The 16,329-nt window shown below is 40.5% G+C and overlaps 1 protein-coding gene across 1 annotated transcript in view; it reads left to right on the forward strand.

The window, feature by feature from the left end:
• The first annotated feature begins 1,819 nt into the window (after positions 1–1,819).
• ccdc146 (coiled-coil domain containing 146) overlaps positions 1,820–16,329 on the forward strand; it is a 37,013-nt gene continuing 22,503 nt past the window's right edge. Inside the window, exons 1-11 of the mRNA XM_063906079.1 lie at positions 1,820–1,843; positions 4,730–4,812; positions 6,234–6,449; positions 8,915–8,972; positions 12,030–12,112; positions 12,279–12,372; positions 12,593–12,666; positions 13,955–14,182; positions 14,417–14,506; positions 14,986–15,082; positions 16,208–16,300. Of these exons, the coding sequence (XP_063762149.1) occupies positions 1,820–1,843; positions 4,730–4,812; positions 6,234–6,449; positions 8,915–8,972; positions 12,030–12,112; positions 12,279–12,372; positions 12,593–12,666; positions 13,955–14,182; positions 14,417–14,506; positions 14,986–15,082; positions 16,208–16,300 (1,140 nt within the window). The remainder of the gene's footprint in view (positions 1,844–4,729; positions 4,813–6,233; positions 6,450–8,914; positions 8,973–12,029; positions 12,113–12,278; positions 12,373–12,592; positions 12,667–13,954; positions 14,183–14,416; positions 14,507–14,985; positions 15,083–16,207; positions 16,301–16,329) is intronic.

Consider the following 16,329-nt stretch of genomic DNA (forward strand, 5'->3'; position numbering starts at 1 on the left):
GACAGAAATATTTCACCCTTAAAAACAAGATGATCCCTAGCAGTGTTTTCATTTCTTAGAAAAAATGCTTTTTCAGGACATCCTTTATTTCCCATAACAATTCTTCCATCACTTGAATCCTCCAAAGGGAGATAAACATTCAGAAATTGGAATATTGGATAGTCGTTTTACAAAAAAATGTGGCATGCTCAAACCCTCTTACTTACGGCGTGTGCCCTCATACCAAACACCTCATCCGTAAAATGTAGCCAGAAAACAAGATTTCTGTTCGTCAAAACTGTATCATTTCTCCCCCAAAAATTCAAATGGTGTCAAATAAAGCGTCAGACAGGCAGAGACAGCTTTGTTTTTACGGAGAATAAATAGGGGACGGATGTCCGGTGGGTCTTCTTTAACTCTCCTTTGTCTGGAGGGGAAGTAAAGAAACCGAAATCTGGATTTATTTGTTGTTTGAGGTGCAATATAATATGACTCAGCAGCTTAAAGACATGAAGGAACTATTATTTTCCGCTTCGCACTAATGCATTATCTGCACCTGAACGTGGGCGGGGCTGGAATTTTGTCCGGAAGTTACATTAGTGCCCTGCATTTGATTAGCACTTCACCACTTCCTGTTCCCCCATCTCGAAGGCAGCGGTTTTGTGAACGTGTCTGTGGTAAAAGCTAACCCAATGTTTCATTTATTAGATTGCAATGATGTCACCATTGCTGGAGAAGATAATAGAGTCTGTATGAATGAACAATACCCCTGTGTTCCCTCTGTAATGATGATGTGGTTATGTGGTCATTTTGGTGTTTATTTGTTTACATTGGTCTTAACTGAAATTGCCCTCATACTCTCCCCCATGTATTTCTTAGAAATTAATAACCAAAACAAGCAATGGAAATGAATTATTTAGTCCGCCAAGTAAAGGATTATTAGTTCTGGATCTTTGCCAAGTAATATTAACAGGATGTTTCCTTATTTGGAAATACGTTATATCGTTAAAGTACAAATAGACAACTTTTCAACTTTTAGTTCTTTTCACCATTATTGAATAGTTTACAGTCCAACATTTCTGCTACTGGGGTTGTAAACTTACATTGATACCCTTTGGTAACTGGTAGTAGCTACAAAAGCACTATCTGTTTCCTGTATCGGTGTTGCACTTCCTTTCTGCTGTAGCCTTCATTTCCCTCTGAAGATTGAACCAGGGCGCAGACAGAATTATTAGTGACATTAAGGCCCATGGAGAGACAATTAAAACGCAGCATTATTTTATAGCCATTACAATGTGCAATCAACATTTACTTTACTTAAAGGAAAGCACTTCTGTTTTATTATCTAACTGAGCATTCATTTGGTGGCATTTGGGACTTGACTATTGTACCAGTAGTACATTCACAACACCGGATCATGTAATTGGAATTTATCTTTCATTGAGTTTTCATGCACATGTCGTATTTCTAGACAAGTGACGCAGTTTCGGATGATTGATTCCCTCCACAGAAATGGCTCTCGGCCTCGATGGAGTAACGGTCCAGAAGAGAAAATATTACAGCACAAAACTTCCACCAACAAAGTGATTCAATCTAGCTGCAGGCCCCCGGCTCCAGTTCAAACGGTCGATATAAGGACATGAAGGTAGAAGATACACACAGAGAGCGATGGTGGCTCTCTCCGTTACACAGTGGTGTGCCCTGTGGTCATTATTTCCCTCCCTGGGGGTGCAGACTATTGAAGCCCGCAGGTTTCCTTTTTTGTTCTACACTTCACAAACCTGCAGCACCCACATTACTGGAGAGGTTTATTGCTGCTCTGCACTGCAGTACACATCACATGCCCTGGGGAATAGACGGACAGGTATGTGTGTCCATGTGGCGGCATAAATATCTTCCAGTGATTGTCTCTATCTCACTTCAAAGATGGTGTGCCACATGTGAGCCGTATGCAGCCTCCCCATAAAAGCCTCCAATGCCCTATACTGCTGAAGATAAGTCTTGGCAGCGGAATTGGACATGCTGGCTGAAAGCGCTTCAGGCTGCTTCTCTCAGATAAATGCCCGGTTTATGGCTAGCATGTCTGTTGCTAGGCTGATACGTCCATATTTAATGTTATTTTGAAAGATTTCTGTGTGTGTTTTCAAATACAATGCTGAGTTATAGGAGCGATATTATTCCATTTGTGGGTTCTACTTTCCTGTAGTATATATTGTGTGTATATGTATAGATTTTTTTGCATGTAAATGGTCTGCGAAGCCTAAAATCCCACACACACACTCTCCCACACCCTCTCCCCCCTGCCTGAAATGCCTCCATTTGACTCCTTTGTTTACTTCTGCAACATAGCGACATCATTGTGTAACACTTGCGCTACTATAAGTGATAGGGGGGCGAGGCTTTCCCGACACATCTCTAAGTGGTTGACCAATCACAACAGAGCCGACCAGCTGACCAATCAGAGCAGACTGGGCTCTGGTTTCAGACAGAGGGTGAAAAGAGGAGCCAATTAAAGAGCTTTTTGAACATTAAAGCATGGAAACATGTCACAGTAGAGGCAGAAAATACAAATATAACCCTGAAAATAATAAAATAAGTCACCTTTTAAAGAGAGCAATTCAAAATAGACGAGTTTTCACCATACTTATATTGTAAGTATTGGATTGTTGTTCTATTTCTCCGGTGTTTTGCTTGTAGTAGCGTGACCTTGGGTGGCTGCTAATGCAAACTGAGTGAAAACCCCCCCCCCCTCTGAATACATCATATTAACGGGAGCCCTAATCTACATGATCCACAACATTCATCTCTCTGTCCTTTCAGCCCTTGGAACGTGGTCCAGAAGTTGCGAGCACATTCGACAACAGCCAGATAAACAATATAATGGAATGAATCTAAACACATAATCGGCTATCCCCTAATGTTTGAAGTCGGGCTGAGTTATCGGTCCCTGTGTGTGTTTGTGTGTGTTCATTGCCGTTAGATTACCTGCTACACAGTCCGCCCTGAGATATCCTCAGTCCTGCAGCTGAGACAAGGCTATCCCTCATTACTCCCGGCTCTGACAACCTGGCTCCGGAGATAAGAGGGAACAACACCGGCCCCTCTGTTTCTATCGTTGTTTACACACACAGAGCCACGTTGCCACAGAGAGAAACAACTCTTAGTGATCATTTTCCCCTTTTTTGTTCACCTGATACCCTTCTAGCCATGTTGTTGTGTGTTTTTACCAAGGTTTCACAGCTGTGTATCGACTTTTAACTCATCCACGGTTAATGGTACCTGTAATCTAAAGACGCCATCCTTATATATGGGCCATTATCCGTCGATTTCTTTTCTTCTCTTCAGATAGCAGATTGTTTTTCATACTGATGGTGATATGGTGTTCTGATGCTGTGATGATTCGGGTTTAATCAGCCAGACTTTAGTAAGATCGTCTCGCAGACATCGGGGAGTTGGGCTTTGCTGCAGTCGATCACCCTTTGAGTCCAGGCAGATATTAAAGAGCTTTTCCTTACAACAGTAACCATATCGTTTGAACATATTAAAGCAGAAATAAAGCAACTCTGTTCAAAAAAGTTCCAACTTTTATGATGTTTTAAACTCTTTTTAGAGTCTCTTGCGATTTAGCTTCCAACTCCGGGAACTTAATTTTGTCCCTAAACGAGATTATAAAAGTGCTTGCACAATTCTGGATCAAAGCAATACGGTCCTATTCAATATGAAAAAAAAATGGCAAGGCATTTCCACAGATTGTGATACTGTATATTGTTCTATTAATATGATAGCTGTTATAAAGGCAGCCCTAGGTCGGATCAAAGACTTTTGAAATGGTGCAACATGAGCTGGCAGACCCGTGCAGGAGGACGGGTTGCCAAGTTTTGTTTGAATGCGGCCAAACAGTTTAGGACTGCTGTAATGTCTGGCTGCAGCTCCACGGTTCAGGTGTGGATGATTGACACTGGGGGGGGGGATCTGAAAAACACAGCCACCAATCTTATGCTGATAGGAGTTTGCAACACACTTTAAAGGTTGCAATCGATAAGGGATGCATGATAAAACATATAGACACATGTTCGGTATCAGCTGATAAAGGCTCTTTGAACCTGCAGCAGTTTTGCATACGTTAGAGGTTGAAAAATATACGCTTTGCGCATTTGATGCAAACCATTGATTAAGCATTTATTGGACTTTAAAGTGGGTTCTATTTATTTTGCTAAGGACTGAACATGCTTATATTTTTTGTGTTAAGGTGAAATGTGTTTGGTATGTCACATGGCAGTTAAAGACTTTTGTGTTTCTTACAGAAGAGTTCAGCAGGCAGTCCTATAGCTCAGTGGGTAGAGCTGGTGGTCATATACTGGTTCGAATCCGGCCTGAGTCCCTTTGCCGCACGTCATCCGTCTGTCTCCCCATTTCTCAACTGCACTATATTAAAGGCATCGGTTGCCCAAAAAAAAAAAATGATTGAGCAAAGAATTGAACCCATCTCTAGGTTTTTTTAATTTACAGTTTCAAGGATTTTACAGTCACATAATTGACAGTTTTTACCAATTAATGTAGTTAATACATCATTTAATTTAAGAAACACTCTGTAAACAATACACACACAGATACAGAACAACGCAAGTTGGAACATCTCAGCAAATATCAGCAAAAATCCACCTTAAATAACCAAATAGGTAAAACCTTTAAACTCCTCTTTGCAAAGTGTCCTTATGATTTGTAATATTTCTGTTGTCATGCTCCACAGTTCTTGTCATCGGGCAAAATCAGCCCGAACAAAGCCGCCAAACTGAAATCCAGCTACAGGCTGCTCCACGACACTCTCAAGAGGTATGTTTTCTGTTGGAGTCCACTCTGTGTGTTACAGATGGAGAAAGATGCTGATGTGTGTGTGTGCTGTATCTTGGGGGTGCATTATGTCTGCAAAGCTGCTGATAATACAGCAAAGAGATGGTTTGAATCTTCTGAGAGCCAGAATCTGTCCAACTGAAGCGTCCTTGAAGAAGCCTTTAAATCCTTATTGGTTGTTTTTTACCGTCAATAAAGTGTGCGAGTCGCATCCGGGACAAGGCGCTGGCTTCTGAAGAGACATTTTGATTGGGGTCACCCTTCACTCAAGCTATAGTGCAGCCAGAAATTTTGAGAGAAAAGTGGAACACAAGGTTGCATCTATGGGGAAGTATCGCTAGGAATGCCTGATGTGGATTTTTTTACAGCAGATAATTATCTTCCTCTCATGGCTGATAATATAACTGATAAATTCACCTTTATTCACAACCAAGGGTACAAGTATACACTGCTTGTTAAGTCAATGCAAGGAATTTGACTTTGTATTCTCGTACAATAGCTCATCTTCTGTAATCAAAAGAAAACATAATAATGCCTCCCTTTTATTATCCACCACGACTTTATGTGAAAACAAAAAACACAGTTCTTTATTTTAAGCCTGATCAAATCCCTAATGAAACACTGATTCTCAAAGTCGCCACAGAGGCACATGAAAGAGGAAGTGAAATTAACTTTTGAGACCCCAATTTCTTGTGGAAACAACAAATCTCTGTATAATTTCTTGTGAAAACTAAAAACCAATTTAAATAACATCTAATTGATTCTGCACTAAGAAGTCTATTATGGAAATCAGCTGCTATTCATGTTAACGTGCATTTTGCACGAAAGCTTTTGGGAAAAATTGAGAGTTACCGGTTGAAGTAGTTTTGTTGTTGCCGTGAAACTAAGATCTTTATGGATTAATGTATTATCATTGGTTAGTTTTTCTCAATTATCATGACCTACAGGGTCTTGTTGTCATGTAGAAATAAAGATGTAACATTGATAGTCAGCCTTCTGTTTAACCAGTGCTTTGTTACGGTGGCCGAGAGGTGCAAACACGGGACAGCGGCTCGAAATACATCCGAAGAAACGCACAAAACGATGCAGATAAATGCACCCAAAACATAAACCACTGAGGAAACATCTCCACCAACTTGACGAGTGACATGAAACGTTGCAAGAAGATCAAAACACCCAAAAATAAAAGTGATACACACAGTTGGGACAGGGAGCGCTTGTTGACGTTCAGGGATTAATGAAGTTGGCCGACATCGTTTTCACCATTTCTACTGATGTAGCTGTGTTGGGCAGCTGTAGCGCGTTTGCACCAGTCGGCCACCGTATTCTGTGCTGTTTGTAAGCGTCCAAATAGTATTTATATACAGCATACCACCTACTTAAATCATCTTTTCATCCTATAGTTCCCAGGATTCCGAGCTCCACTTTTTGGGAGAGGCAAAGCGGTGTCGAGCGGAGCTGCAGAGGCTGCATGCCGACCTGGAGAGAGCCGAGGAGCAGAGCACCTCTGAGCAGCCTGAAAGTGAGGTCAATGAACTGAGGCAACAACTCCTGCAGGCGTGCAATGAACTGAAAGCTTCTGAGGACAGAGAGTACAAGACACATCACCGACTCAGATGGTGAGCAGTGTGTGTATGCATACACGTACACACGTCATTATGGCAATCACTCATGCTGCAAGTTTCATTTTCAGGACGACATTGAAACCAAATGTCAGGTAAAAAGGATATTTGACTTCACAAAACACAGAAGTGAAACCGGTGTGGTGGAAAAGCGAAGCTGGGGACAGTAGTACACCATACACATGCATTGACTTTAGAGGGAGGTGAAGGGGAAAGAGTGTAAGACACAACTTGCAATGGTATTATGTGTGTGTGCAAGTGTGTTTATGTGTGCAAGTGTGTATATCTCTTGGCCTACAGCTTTTATTCCGTACCTCTGACACAGTTCGTTGCTATTCTGAGAAAAAGTTTGATTTCCATCCACCCTCTTTTCAATGGTTTTGTAAGTAAACATGCCCGAAATTTAAAAAATATCGTCTTTCAATGTTTACGCAATCACGACACCAAGTCTGACTCCAACTTTCTCCCGTAATTCCAGCAGCAATTTTAGCTTGAATTGCGTTGCAGTGGAAAAGTAAAGAAAACAGGAATTTGCATTTGTTTTTTGCCTACATTCTCCAAATGAGATAGATGTGTTATTGGAATCCTTCTGCTGTTAGTGGGGGTTTATTTCCATTACCTAAATCTTGTTATCTAAAGATTTATGTCAAACTTAAGTAAACAAAGCTTGCTTACTCACACTGGTTCGTTTTTAACACCAGTCATGCTGGATCTGTTTCTGTTCCTCTCCTCTCATCCTTTCCTCCCACTCCCATGAGTCTCTTCTCTCATCATAACCATTTCATCATTTTTCTGCTGCAGGTTTCTCTCTCCCTTCCCCTTCCTCACTCAACAATAGTATCAGTGCGTCCAGAGGATCAAACCACCAACAGAAACGGAAAATACTAAACTGACCAGAGTATATCCCTGCTTTCTGTACACAAAGTCGACTTTTAAAAGGGCCAAAGGGAGGTTACTGGAACATTGTTAAGCAACACGATAACATGCATGAGTGGTTCCAAAACATTTGGGCTTCTGACCCTTCAAACCCTCGTTTAAAAAGCCATGAAGTAGTCTTTACTTCTTGGATTCTCAAGTCAGTTTAAACAGGCCTGTGAGAGTACAGTTAAAGTCTGCTTCACTAAAAAATGCTGGTAAAAAGTTTGTAAACTTATAAAAATGTCTGGAAATGCTATGTGTGTGTTACATGTTAAAAAGTCGTTGGTATAAAGACTTAAACCAGTCAGGTTAATGTTTATTTTCAGAGATTAGAGCTGCCATGTCAGTATTTCCCAAGCAGACTGGGCTCTAGTTCCAGGCAGAGGGTGAACAGAGGTGCTGCAGCAAAAATAAAGACCTTTTTGAACATTAAAGCATAGAAAGATGTCACAGCGGAGACACAAAGTACAAACATGAACCTGGAAATGACCATAATATTTGTGATGAAAGCAATTTGCATGGAAGTTTAAGAAGGAAGTGTGAGCACTAAAAATAGTCGAAGCTCTAATATTCTTAATGCTCCTTATTTACGCAACAGCCTCATTTACATCTAAGCGGATCTCTGTTTCTTATCTGTGCGTTGCCCGGATTGCTTCCGCAATATTAAAGCCCTCAAAGCCCAACAAACTCCTCGCAGAATTGCAAAGATATGATCTGTGTGATAACGGGATTTTTAGTGCAGAGCACACACACTGGAGCAGAGAGTTGAAAGCCCGGTGGTAATTGAAATATTAAATGAAACCATTTACAGAGCGTCCTCAGAGGAGGCAATAATAGACAGGATTAGACGAGTGAGTGTGCATATTATTCGTGACAGTGGTGAGGAACTCTCTTGTCCTCTCATCATCTTTCCCCCCCTCTTCCTGACTTTCTTTCTTCTCTTCTTTTTCGCCTTCTCCCCCCTGGTCCAAATTGCCAGAAGTCGGCATATGACCAGCAGATGCTCGCCATGCAAATATGCCTTTTAAAAATCTTTGCGTCCTTTATCTTTAGCCAAACAGATACTGAGGAATTCAGCCCTTTTACAGTCACATATTTTAGCATTCATGCAGCTTTCTCTGTACATCAGTTAATATCCAATAAATCAACTTGTCAGGAAGATTAATATCGCCACTTTGTGATGCGCGTGCTATTGTGAGGTTTTTCGCAATGACACAGCTGAATCTAAATCAGTTTGTACAAATTGCAATCAACTGTTAAACAAAAAGTGCAGATTCATACTTTGTCATTTATGATTATTATTATTTATGCATGAGAAAGCTGGTAAACGACTTTTGTACTCATTATGTAGGTGGCCGACAGGTGCAAACACGCTGCTCAAATCATGTCAAATGAATAGCATATAGCTTGCCTTATTTACTCACTAATGGTAGAAACAGGTTTCATCGAACATTTCGAGACCAAATCTTTTTTTTAGCATTTCCTCTTTCAATTAAAAATAATTTACCATCCTCTCCTCTTCACCTCCCCTCACCCCGTTGCAGTCTCCGAGAAGAGAAGCGGTATCTGGAGAAAGAGAATGAGATTCAGCCCCAACCTGCAGTAAGTTCATCATTGCACCATCCAGGTGTGTTCTCGGAGACGTGGATTACTGCTGCAACACTGGTCTTACAGGGAGGATAAATATGAGTTTGACTTTAAGCCTCCATCCCGGCTTAATCCTGCAATATTACCAGTGGTACCTGGTTGGAGCTAAAATATTCCATCGTTCAATTTCCCATCCCGACAAGATGATGGCATTCAAGTTATAAAAGCTTTAATCCTTGTTACGCTTTGAGAGAAGGCAATGAAGGTACTGATGGCTAGTAATCATCCAAAACGTATCTTCAGTGGAGGAATGTATTAAGTGCATTTACTCTACTTATGTATATTTTTTGAGGTACTTGTACTTACCACTGCAAAGAAATGTACAGAGTTAGAGTAAAAGTTGCAAAGCAGGTAAAAAAAGACACATTAAATAATAAGAAAGTAAAGATCACATTAGTGATAATATTAACAAATAACTACACACCCGATGATGGCTTACTGCACCTAAACACTTCTCATTCTGGTTCCATTTTTCACTTCTATTCAAAGTTGTTTTGGAGTATTATACATTTTACTTTGCTATATTTCTTTGACAAGTTTAGTCACCAGTTACTTTATTCCAGAGGTCGACAGGTGCAAACGCGCTGCAGCTTCAGAAACTATGCAAAACAAGGAAACATCCTCACCAACCTGGCAACAAAAGTACAGTCGCCGTACTTTATGGGTTCAGAATATTAGCTAATACAACATATAAATCATATACAATTACTGTGTGGGTAAAGACATCCAGCAGCAGGATAAACATTTAGTGAAATCAGCCTTAACTTAAACAGCTTTTATAGTAAACTCTATTATTGGAGTAAAGCCCCATTAATCATAATCCAGTAATGTACTGTATATGATTCTGGAATGTGCCCTTTCAGTATATTTCGATGACATTAACGTTTGCAGGACTTTTAGTACTCCTTCCACCTCTGGATACGTCTCATATATGATTTAAAATAATAACAAATATGTCTTTAAAAATACACAAACATCAGATCCAAAAAATAGGCTGGAAAGTTGCTGATCACTCATTGAATGCTGAGGAACAATGCTCACGCAGCGTCAACATATGCACATTTCTCTGCATGTTATATCAGAAGCAACACATTCACAGTAAAAAGTAAGAGTATTCTTTCATTCGCTTGTCATCCTAGAATCCAAATATCTTGTTTGTGTGTGATTTCGACACTACAGCGCTCTGCTGCAGGGCGTATAAATACTGCAACGTGTGTATTATTTAGCTTATCTGAAGTGTACCACAATGCAATGCTGTATGAGCATGTGTAACACTCGGCTGGACATGAAAATATACACAAGCTGTTGAATCACCAGCACCAAAACTCAGCAAATCATCTAAGGTTATAGTCTCAAGGTTCAATCATTAAGCTTCTTTAAAATGCTGTTGTCTGCATCGCTACTGGCAAAGTAATTTCGTTGTAGAGCAGCTGGAATAAATTCTGCAGCCATTCTTTGAATTCTGAGTACTTTTGGGAGTCTGTTTCACAGCTGGTAAATTAAAATTCACATAACAAATGTACTGAAATTCAGCTTCAGTGCCTCTGGATGCACTTAAGGCAAGTTGGCTCAATGGTGACCTTTAACAAACCAAAGAAACAGGAATAAATGTTAATAAATGAAGCTTACTCAAGGACAAAATTATCATATATTGTCATTTTTCAACACAATAAAATGTAGCCTAGTCAAGAAAAATATGAGAAAAGAACAGAGAATAAAAAGGAGTGCATTTCTAGAACCTAGAACCTTCCCAAACGTTGCATTAAAATGGGTGAAAAAATAAATATACACCAATAACATACTTGTAGACCCAGTGAAACATGCCGGTGTGCTTCTCTAAAAGGAGCCAGTTGCAGCTGTTTTATGATCAACATGAATTATCCAGTGGCAGTGTGAAGTGGACATTGCATTGCACTTTACATGCACACACCCTACTATTCATACAGTATAAGCAATACCTTCCAGAATAATGGAGGCTGCTGCCTTCACTAGCACAGTTAAATCTGTAAATGTCACAGAGTGAATGTGTAAGGGGCCTTGTTATGAGTCTCATTGTTATTGAAAGAACATGCCATCATTGGACCTACAACATATTATCTCCAATGAAACAATAGCAGCCTTCTCTCTCTGTCACACACACTCACACTCACACACACACACACTTGTCAAACTTGATTCATAAGCTATGTGTTTTATTAGGGCCCTAACATGCAATAGTTTGACTGTACAGTAGATGGATGCTGGAGACAAACCACAAACTAGCTTCAAAGTGCATCTCATTTATCAAGTTGAAGTATTTATGTCCATACTTCACTTTACATTTGAATGTTTAACAATGTTACGGCTCAAATCGTTCTTTTAAAAGGGTTCATATTCTGCTCATTTTCGGTTCATTTTGGTATGTAGTGTCTCTACTGGGACATGTTTCCATGCTTTAAAGTTCAGAAAGCTCTTTATTTTTCTCATCCTGCCTGTGCTGCAGCACCTCTTTTCACCCTCTGTCTGAAAGCAGAGCCCAGTCTGCTCTGATTGGTTAGCTGGCCAGCTCTGTTGTGAGAGATGTCCCGCCCCTTAGCCTATCATGTATAATGTGTAAGCACAAGTTTTAACATAATGATGTCACTTTGGAGGGAACTTTGGGATTTTAGCCTTTGCAGACCATTTACATGCACTAAAAAACTAAATAACACACTACAGGAAATAGAAGACTCCAAAAAGCATAACTGGGCCTCTTTAAGGCATCAAACTAGAATAGATTATAGCTCTGCACATTTGCTTCACCATGGAAATAACTGAAGAAAAATATCTTTCATCTAGACATTATATTAGTGTTTAAAAAACAAAACCCATGTTTGAGGCAAAGGATGTTGGAACCGGCTCTAAGAGTTATGATCAGACGCTAAGAAATGAGAACAAGCCTGTAGCCTGAGCTCAATTAAATTGTCATCATACACCAGATATTCCTTATATGGGATGTTATATTAATATTCATACCACTGGCTGGTCCTCCAGGAGCTGGAGAGCAGAACAAAGGTCCTGAATGAAACACATGAGGATCTGAGGAAGGAGGTTTCCGAGAGACGACTGGAAGTCAGGTATTTTATCCACGTTGTTTTCTTTATATCTTCTCATTTCTACACAGTTACTCCACTTTTTAATGAGACATAGTATAGCTGAATCTTTTTAAGAGCTGCTAATAAAAATTCTCCAGATAACAAGCTGTATTTTTTGCGTGTGTGTGTGCCCTCATTTAATGCACAGGAGTCTGACTGAAGATGTGGAAACCCATGAAATGCAGATATTAAGAGAACAGAAGGAGCTGGAAGACAAGACCGAGATCATAGAGCTAAAAGAGGTCTGTGTGTGAGAGCATGTGTGTGTGTGTGTGTGTGTGTGTGTGTGTGTGTGTGTGTGTGTGTGTGTGTGTGTGTGTGTGTGTGTGTGTGTGTGTGTGTGTGTGTGTGTGTGTGTGTGTGTGTGTGTGTGTGTGTGTGTGTGTGTGTGTGAGTTTAAAGCTTACAGCCCACCATCAATACCAAAAGAACATGTCTGTCTCTGTTTGTGTTTTTGACAAGGCTGAGAGAGCGCGGCTCATCAGCGTCCCAGAGCAGGTTTTAAAGGAGATTGAACGGAAACACTCTAAAAAGGAGTAAGTACTTGTATCCCGTTAATATTCTTCATTAGGAAGAGAAAGACGGATGATGTTTCAAACACAAGGAATAGCAATGAGTCAGTAGGGGTTCTTCAGTGAGACTACACTGAGAAGAAGAGACAGCAGAAACATCTTTTGAAACATTAAGTCGCTTCCTGTCAGTTGGTTTAAATCCTCCTATAATCCATCTCCTTCCCTTCATCTCCGATACACTAAAGAGTTGGATTTGACTGCATGAACTTGAGTTATCATACTGTAGTTTTCCTAAAAGAAATGGTTGGTTTTACTCAGTGTGAACTTTTGATTGGGCCTAGTATGTACGGTGGCCGACAGGTACCAACGCGCTGCAACCGCAAAAAACAATGTCAATAAAAAAACACATGCAAAAGAAACAAGGGGACCCTTAAAAAATGATGCAAACAGCTTGGACCAGAGCACCTGTGGAAGTTAGGGGGTGTAAAGTCACTGGAAACTTACCTTAAATGGAAGTTTTAGTGGATTATTTTAACAAAATGATCGCATGATTCCTTCCGGTAATATTGCAGATCTGCTGAAAGCTAGCTAGCTAACGTAGCTAACCGAGTCCTTTCATGAATACTGGCAAAACAGTTACAAGTGTGTCGCTTAATGGAAATGTTTTGGGCCATTGTGGCTGGTTTGGATCTATTGGCCACTGTAGATAGGGAACAGGAAAACAAATAATCTAATAAACTGCATCTTAATATACATTTGTTCATTATCCAACAATGTTGCCTTGTTTTTATGCTGCTGCATCGTAAAGATTCCCAAATTGGGATCAGTAAAGTAATTCTATTCTATCCTGCAAGAAGCATTCATTTTGTACTATATCTTGCTAGTCACACTTAACTCCAAATGACAAACTGAAAGCCAAATTATTCTCAATAATTTAAAAGCAATTTGATAGAATCTGAAAAAAAATCACATGCTCCAGACATCATTCATTTCTGTTTTCAAATTCAGCTGCAGTCAGAAGCCCCTTCATCACCAGAGAATGGTTCCACAGGCACAGCAGTCCCTTTTATGTTTATTTCACATTAATATTTGCCTTGCAAGTGATGCAGTGGAACTGTCTGCGTGAAGAGCTGGGATTTGTAATTTCAAATTCACAAAGCTGAGGGGTACTGGAGGGTGTGTGTAAAAGGTGGATACACACATGCTGGTGTTTTATTACATATGCAGTCTTACAGTGCTAGAAGAACTCTTGTCTTGGTCTCAAACTAACACTTTGTTTCAAATGTTCTGTCGCCTCCTTTAAACACGACAGATCTGCATTGAAGAAGATGGAAGCCCTAAACGCTGAGACTTTGGGAATGGAGCAGCATGTGAAGGAGGTGGAAGAGCGTAACCTCGTGATGAGGTGGAAGAAGAAGGAGATGAATGAGGAGCTGGAGGGTGTCAGGGCCAAAGTGGAGGCCAGTCAGAGGGAGTCCAGACAGCTGCTGAAGGAGCAGGAGGTCAGCAGGGAGGAGGATGCTGTGTGCATGGGGGACAGGTACAGACTACAATCACAAAAAGGAACTATGGAAAGAGCTTCAGGCTGCAGTCAAATAGTAAAGATAAAAAATCTGATCCCGACCACTTTCCATTTATCTCAATTATAAACGTCCGGGTCCCTTCACACGCCTAACTTACCTTACTTAGCAGGACTATTCGACCACAGCCTCAGAGTGACAGGAGAGGTGTTTGCCGGGTCTTTCTCATGCTTATTATTATTTCCCCCCACCAGAGGTATCCTGGAGATGAGGCTGCAGAACATCATGTGCGACAGGAAGCACCTGCATGAGAGCCAATCTGTGCAGCTGAAGGAGAAAAATAGGTACGAAATGAGCTCCGGTGGGCCGCCGGACCGCTCAGTGGTTAGAGCTGGCGGCCCACATGCAGTGTCGGCTGCCAAGTACATGGGTTGTACTCCCGGGGCCCGTGGAAAAGTCTCAGGCAATGTGTTCCCCTCTATCTCCCTGTTTAAACACTGTATCACCAATAAATTCGCTTTCTGGCTCAAAAAATATTGAAAATAAGAAAAGTTGAGCTCACTTTATGCTCTTACACTAACAGTAAATATATACTGTAGGGTCTTTCATAATTTTGGCGACGTGAGTGTGTTGCCTATACTACTCTGTGAAGTATCAGTGTTTCCGCTTTACAACTTTTTAAGACATATTTGATTATTTTAGAGCATTTGTTGCACGAACTCCAGAATATTTGACAGGAATGCATACCTAATGAGCCTAATTCTGAGTTTTGTGTAGGAGTCACAGCCTGATACATTTAAAAGGTGATTATGTTTCTCTGCAGGCAGACGCAAGCCCTCAAGAGGATGGAGCATGCTTTGACTCTGGCCTCTGAGCAGCTAGAGCACACGCAGTCCATCTACAATGACCTAAAGTCTCAGGTGACAGCAGATTTAGTTGCTTTAATTGAGTTTTGAAGATTGTTTTGGCCCCTTTTAGCAGCTAAATGTGATTTTTCAGAGAAATAAAGAAGGGTTTTTTCACATTCACAACCTAATTGGCGCTATACATATTCTTTTCTGGCAATTTGTTTGGAAAATTGGCTCCAAAAGGCCCATTTACACATGTGGGAGAATTCTGATCATAAATGTCACATTGACAGTAATCAACACATTGAATCGTAATCTGTGTTTCCACAGAAACACATTTTATACTAGAGCTTCCTGTCATTTCACTGATGTTCACTGTTTTTAAAGAGAAGAAGAAGAGTCATGGGAAATGCGTCAGCACGAGTAACCAACGCACAACAATATGAAAGGAAGTCACGATGGCACATCGGGGAATTCATGCATTGAGGAAATAATAAAAAGAACGCAATAAGGTTAATTCAGTTCAAGTCATTTTGACTTTAACAACTCTCGTGTGAACAATAACTCCTAATTAATTTGTCTGTGAAGGCCGCTTAGACTAGGATTCGATTTGAGTGCGGGTTCACCACAAATATGTTTCACGCTTGGTTCAAACAGGACGTGATTGATGGCTTCCACATTTACACAATGTTGTGTTTGGCTTAGCTTTAAACAGCAGAATATGGAAGGACTCTGATTTAGCCTTTCTTCTTCCTGCATGGACTCACAATTTAAGGAGCAGTGCAGCTCATACCACTCAACTGGAGGCCTGAAAACCCTGCGGAGACGAGCCCGGAGACTTTAATTTTTCATTAGTTTCCGGGAAAAAATAGTTCCAGTGTCACTGGATCCATCGGATATCAGAGAGGCCTCAGAGAAACTCTGATATATAGTATTAATTATTTTGTAATCAATGTTTAATGTTTGATTCAATATGCAATGACTGATTTGATTTAAAGTTTGGACGTTTTGTATGGGCTCTTTACGGTCTTTTGTTCTTCAGTATGTAATAACGTCATGGACTACAACCAGGGAAATAAATGATCACACATTTTTGCTGCTTTTTAACTAGGATTCAGCGCTGACCCCGAGCAGATTTTTGTCCGTAATGAATATTTTATCAGACTTTTTATTCCCACTTTACATTTTGACTTGTAGTTGGATGCTGTTCCTAAACAAGAGGCCAGGATTCAGCAGCGGATGGAGCTTCAGAAAGAGGTGGATGCTCTCAAAGTCAGCTTTGAGCAACAGGTGGGGGCAATATGCGTGGTCGGACACAT

The sequence above is a fragment of the Eleginops maclovinus genome, chromosome 17 (genome assembly GCF_036324505.1).
Source record: "Eleginops maclovinus isolate JMC-PN-2008 ecotype Puerto Natales chromosome 17, JC_Emac_rtc_rv5, whole genome shotgun sequence".
Lineage (NCBI taxonomy): Eukaryota > Metazoa > Chordata > Actinopteri > Perciformes > Eleginopidae > Eleginops > Eleginops maclovinus.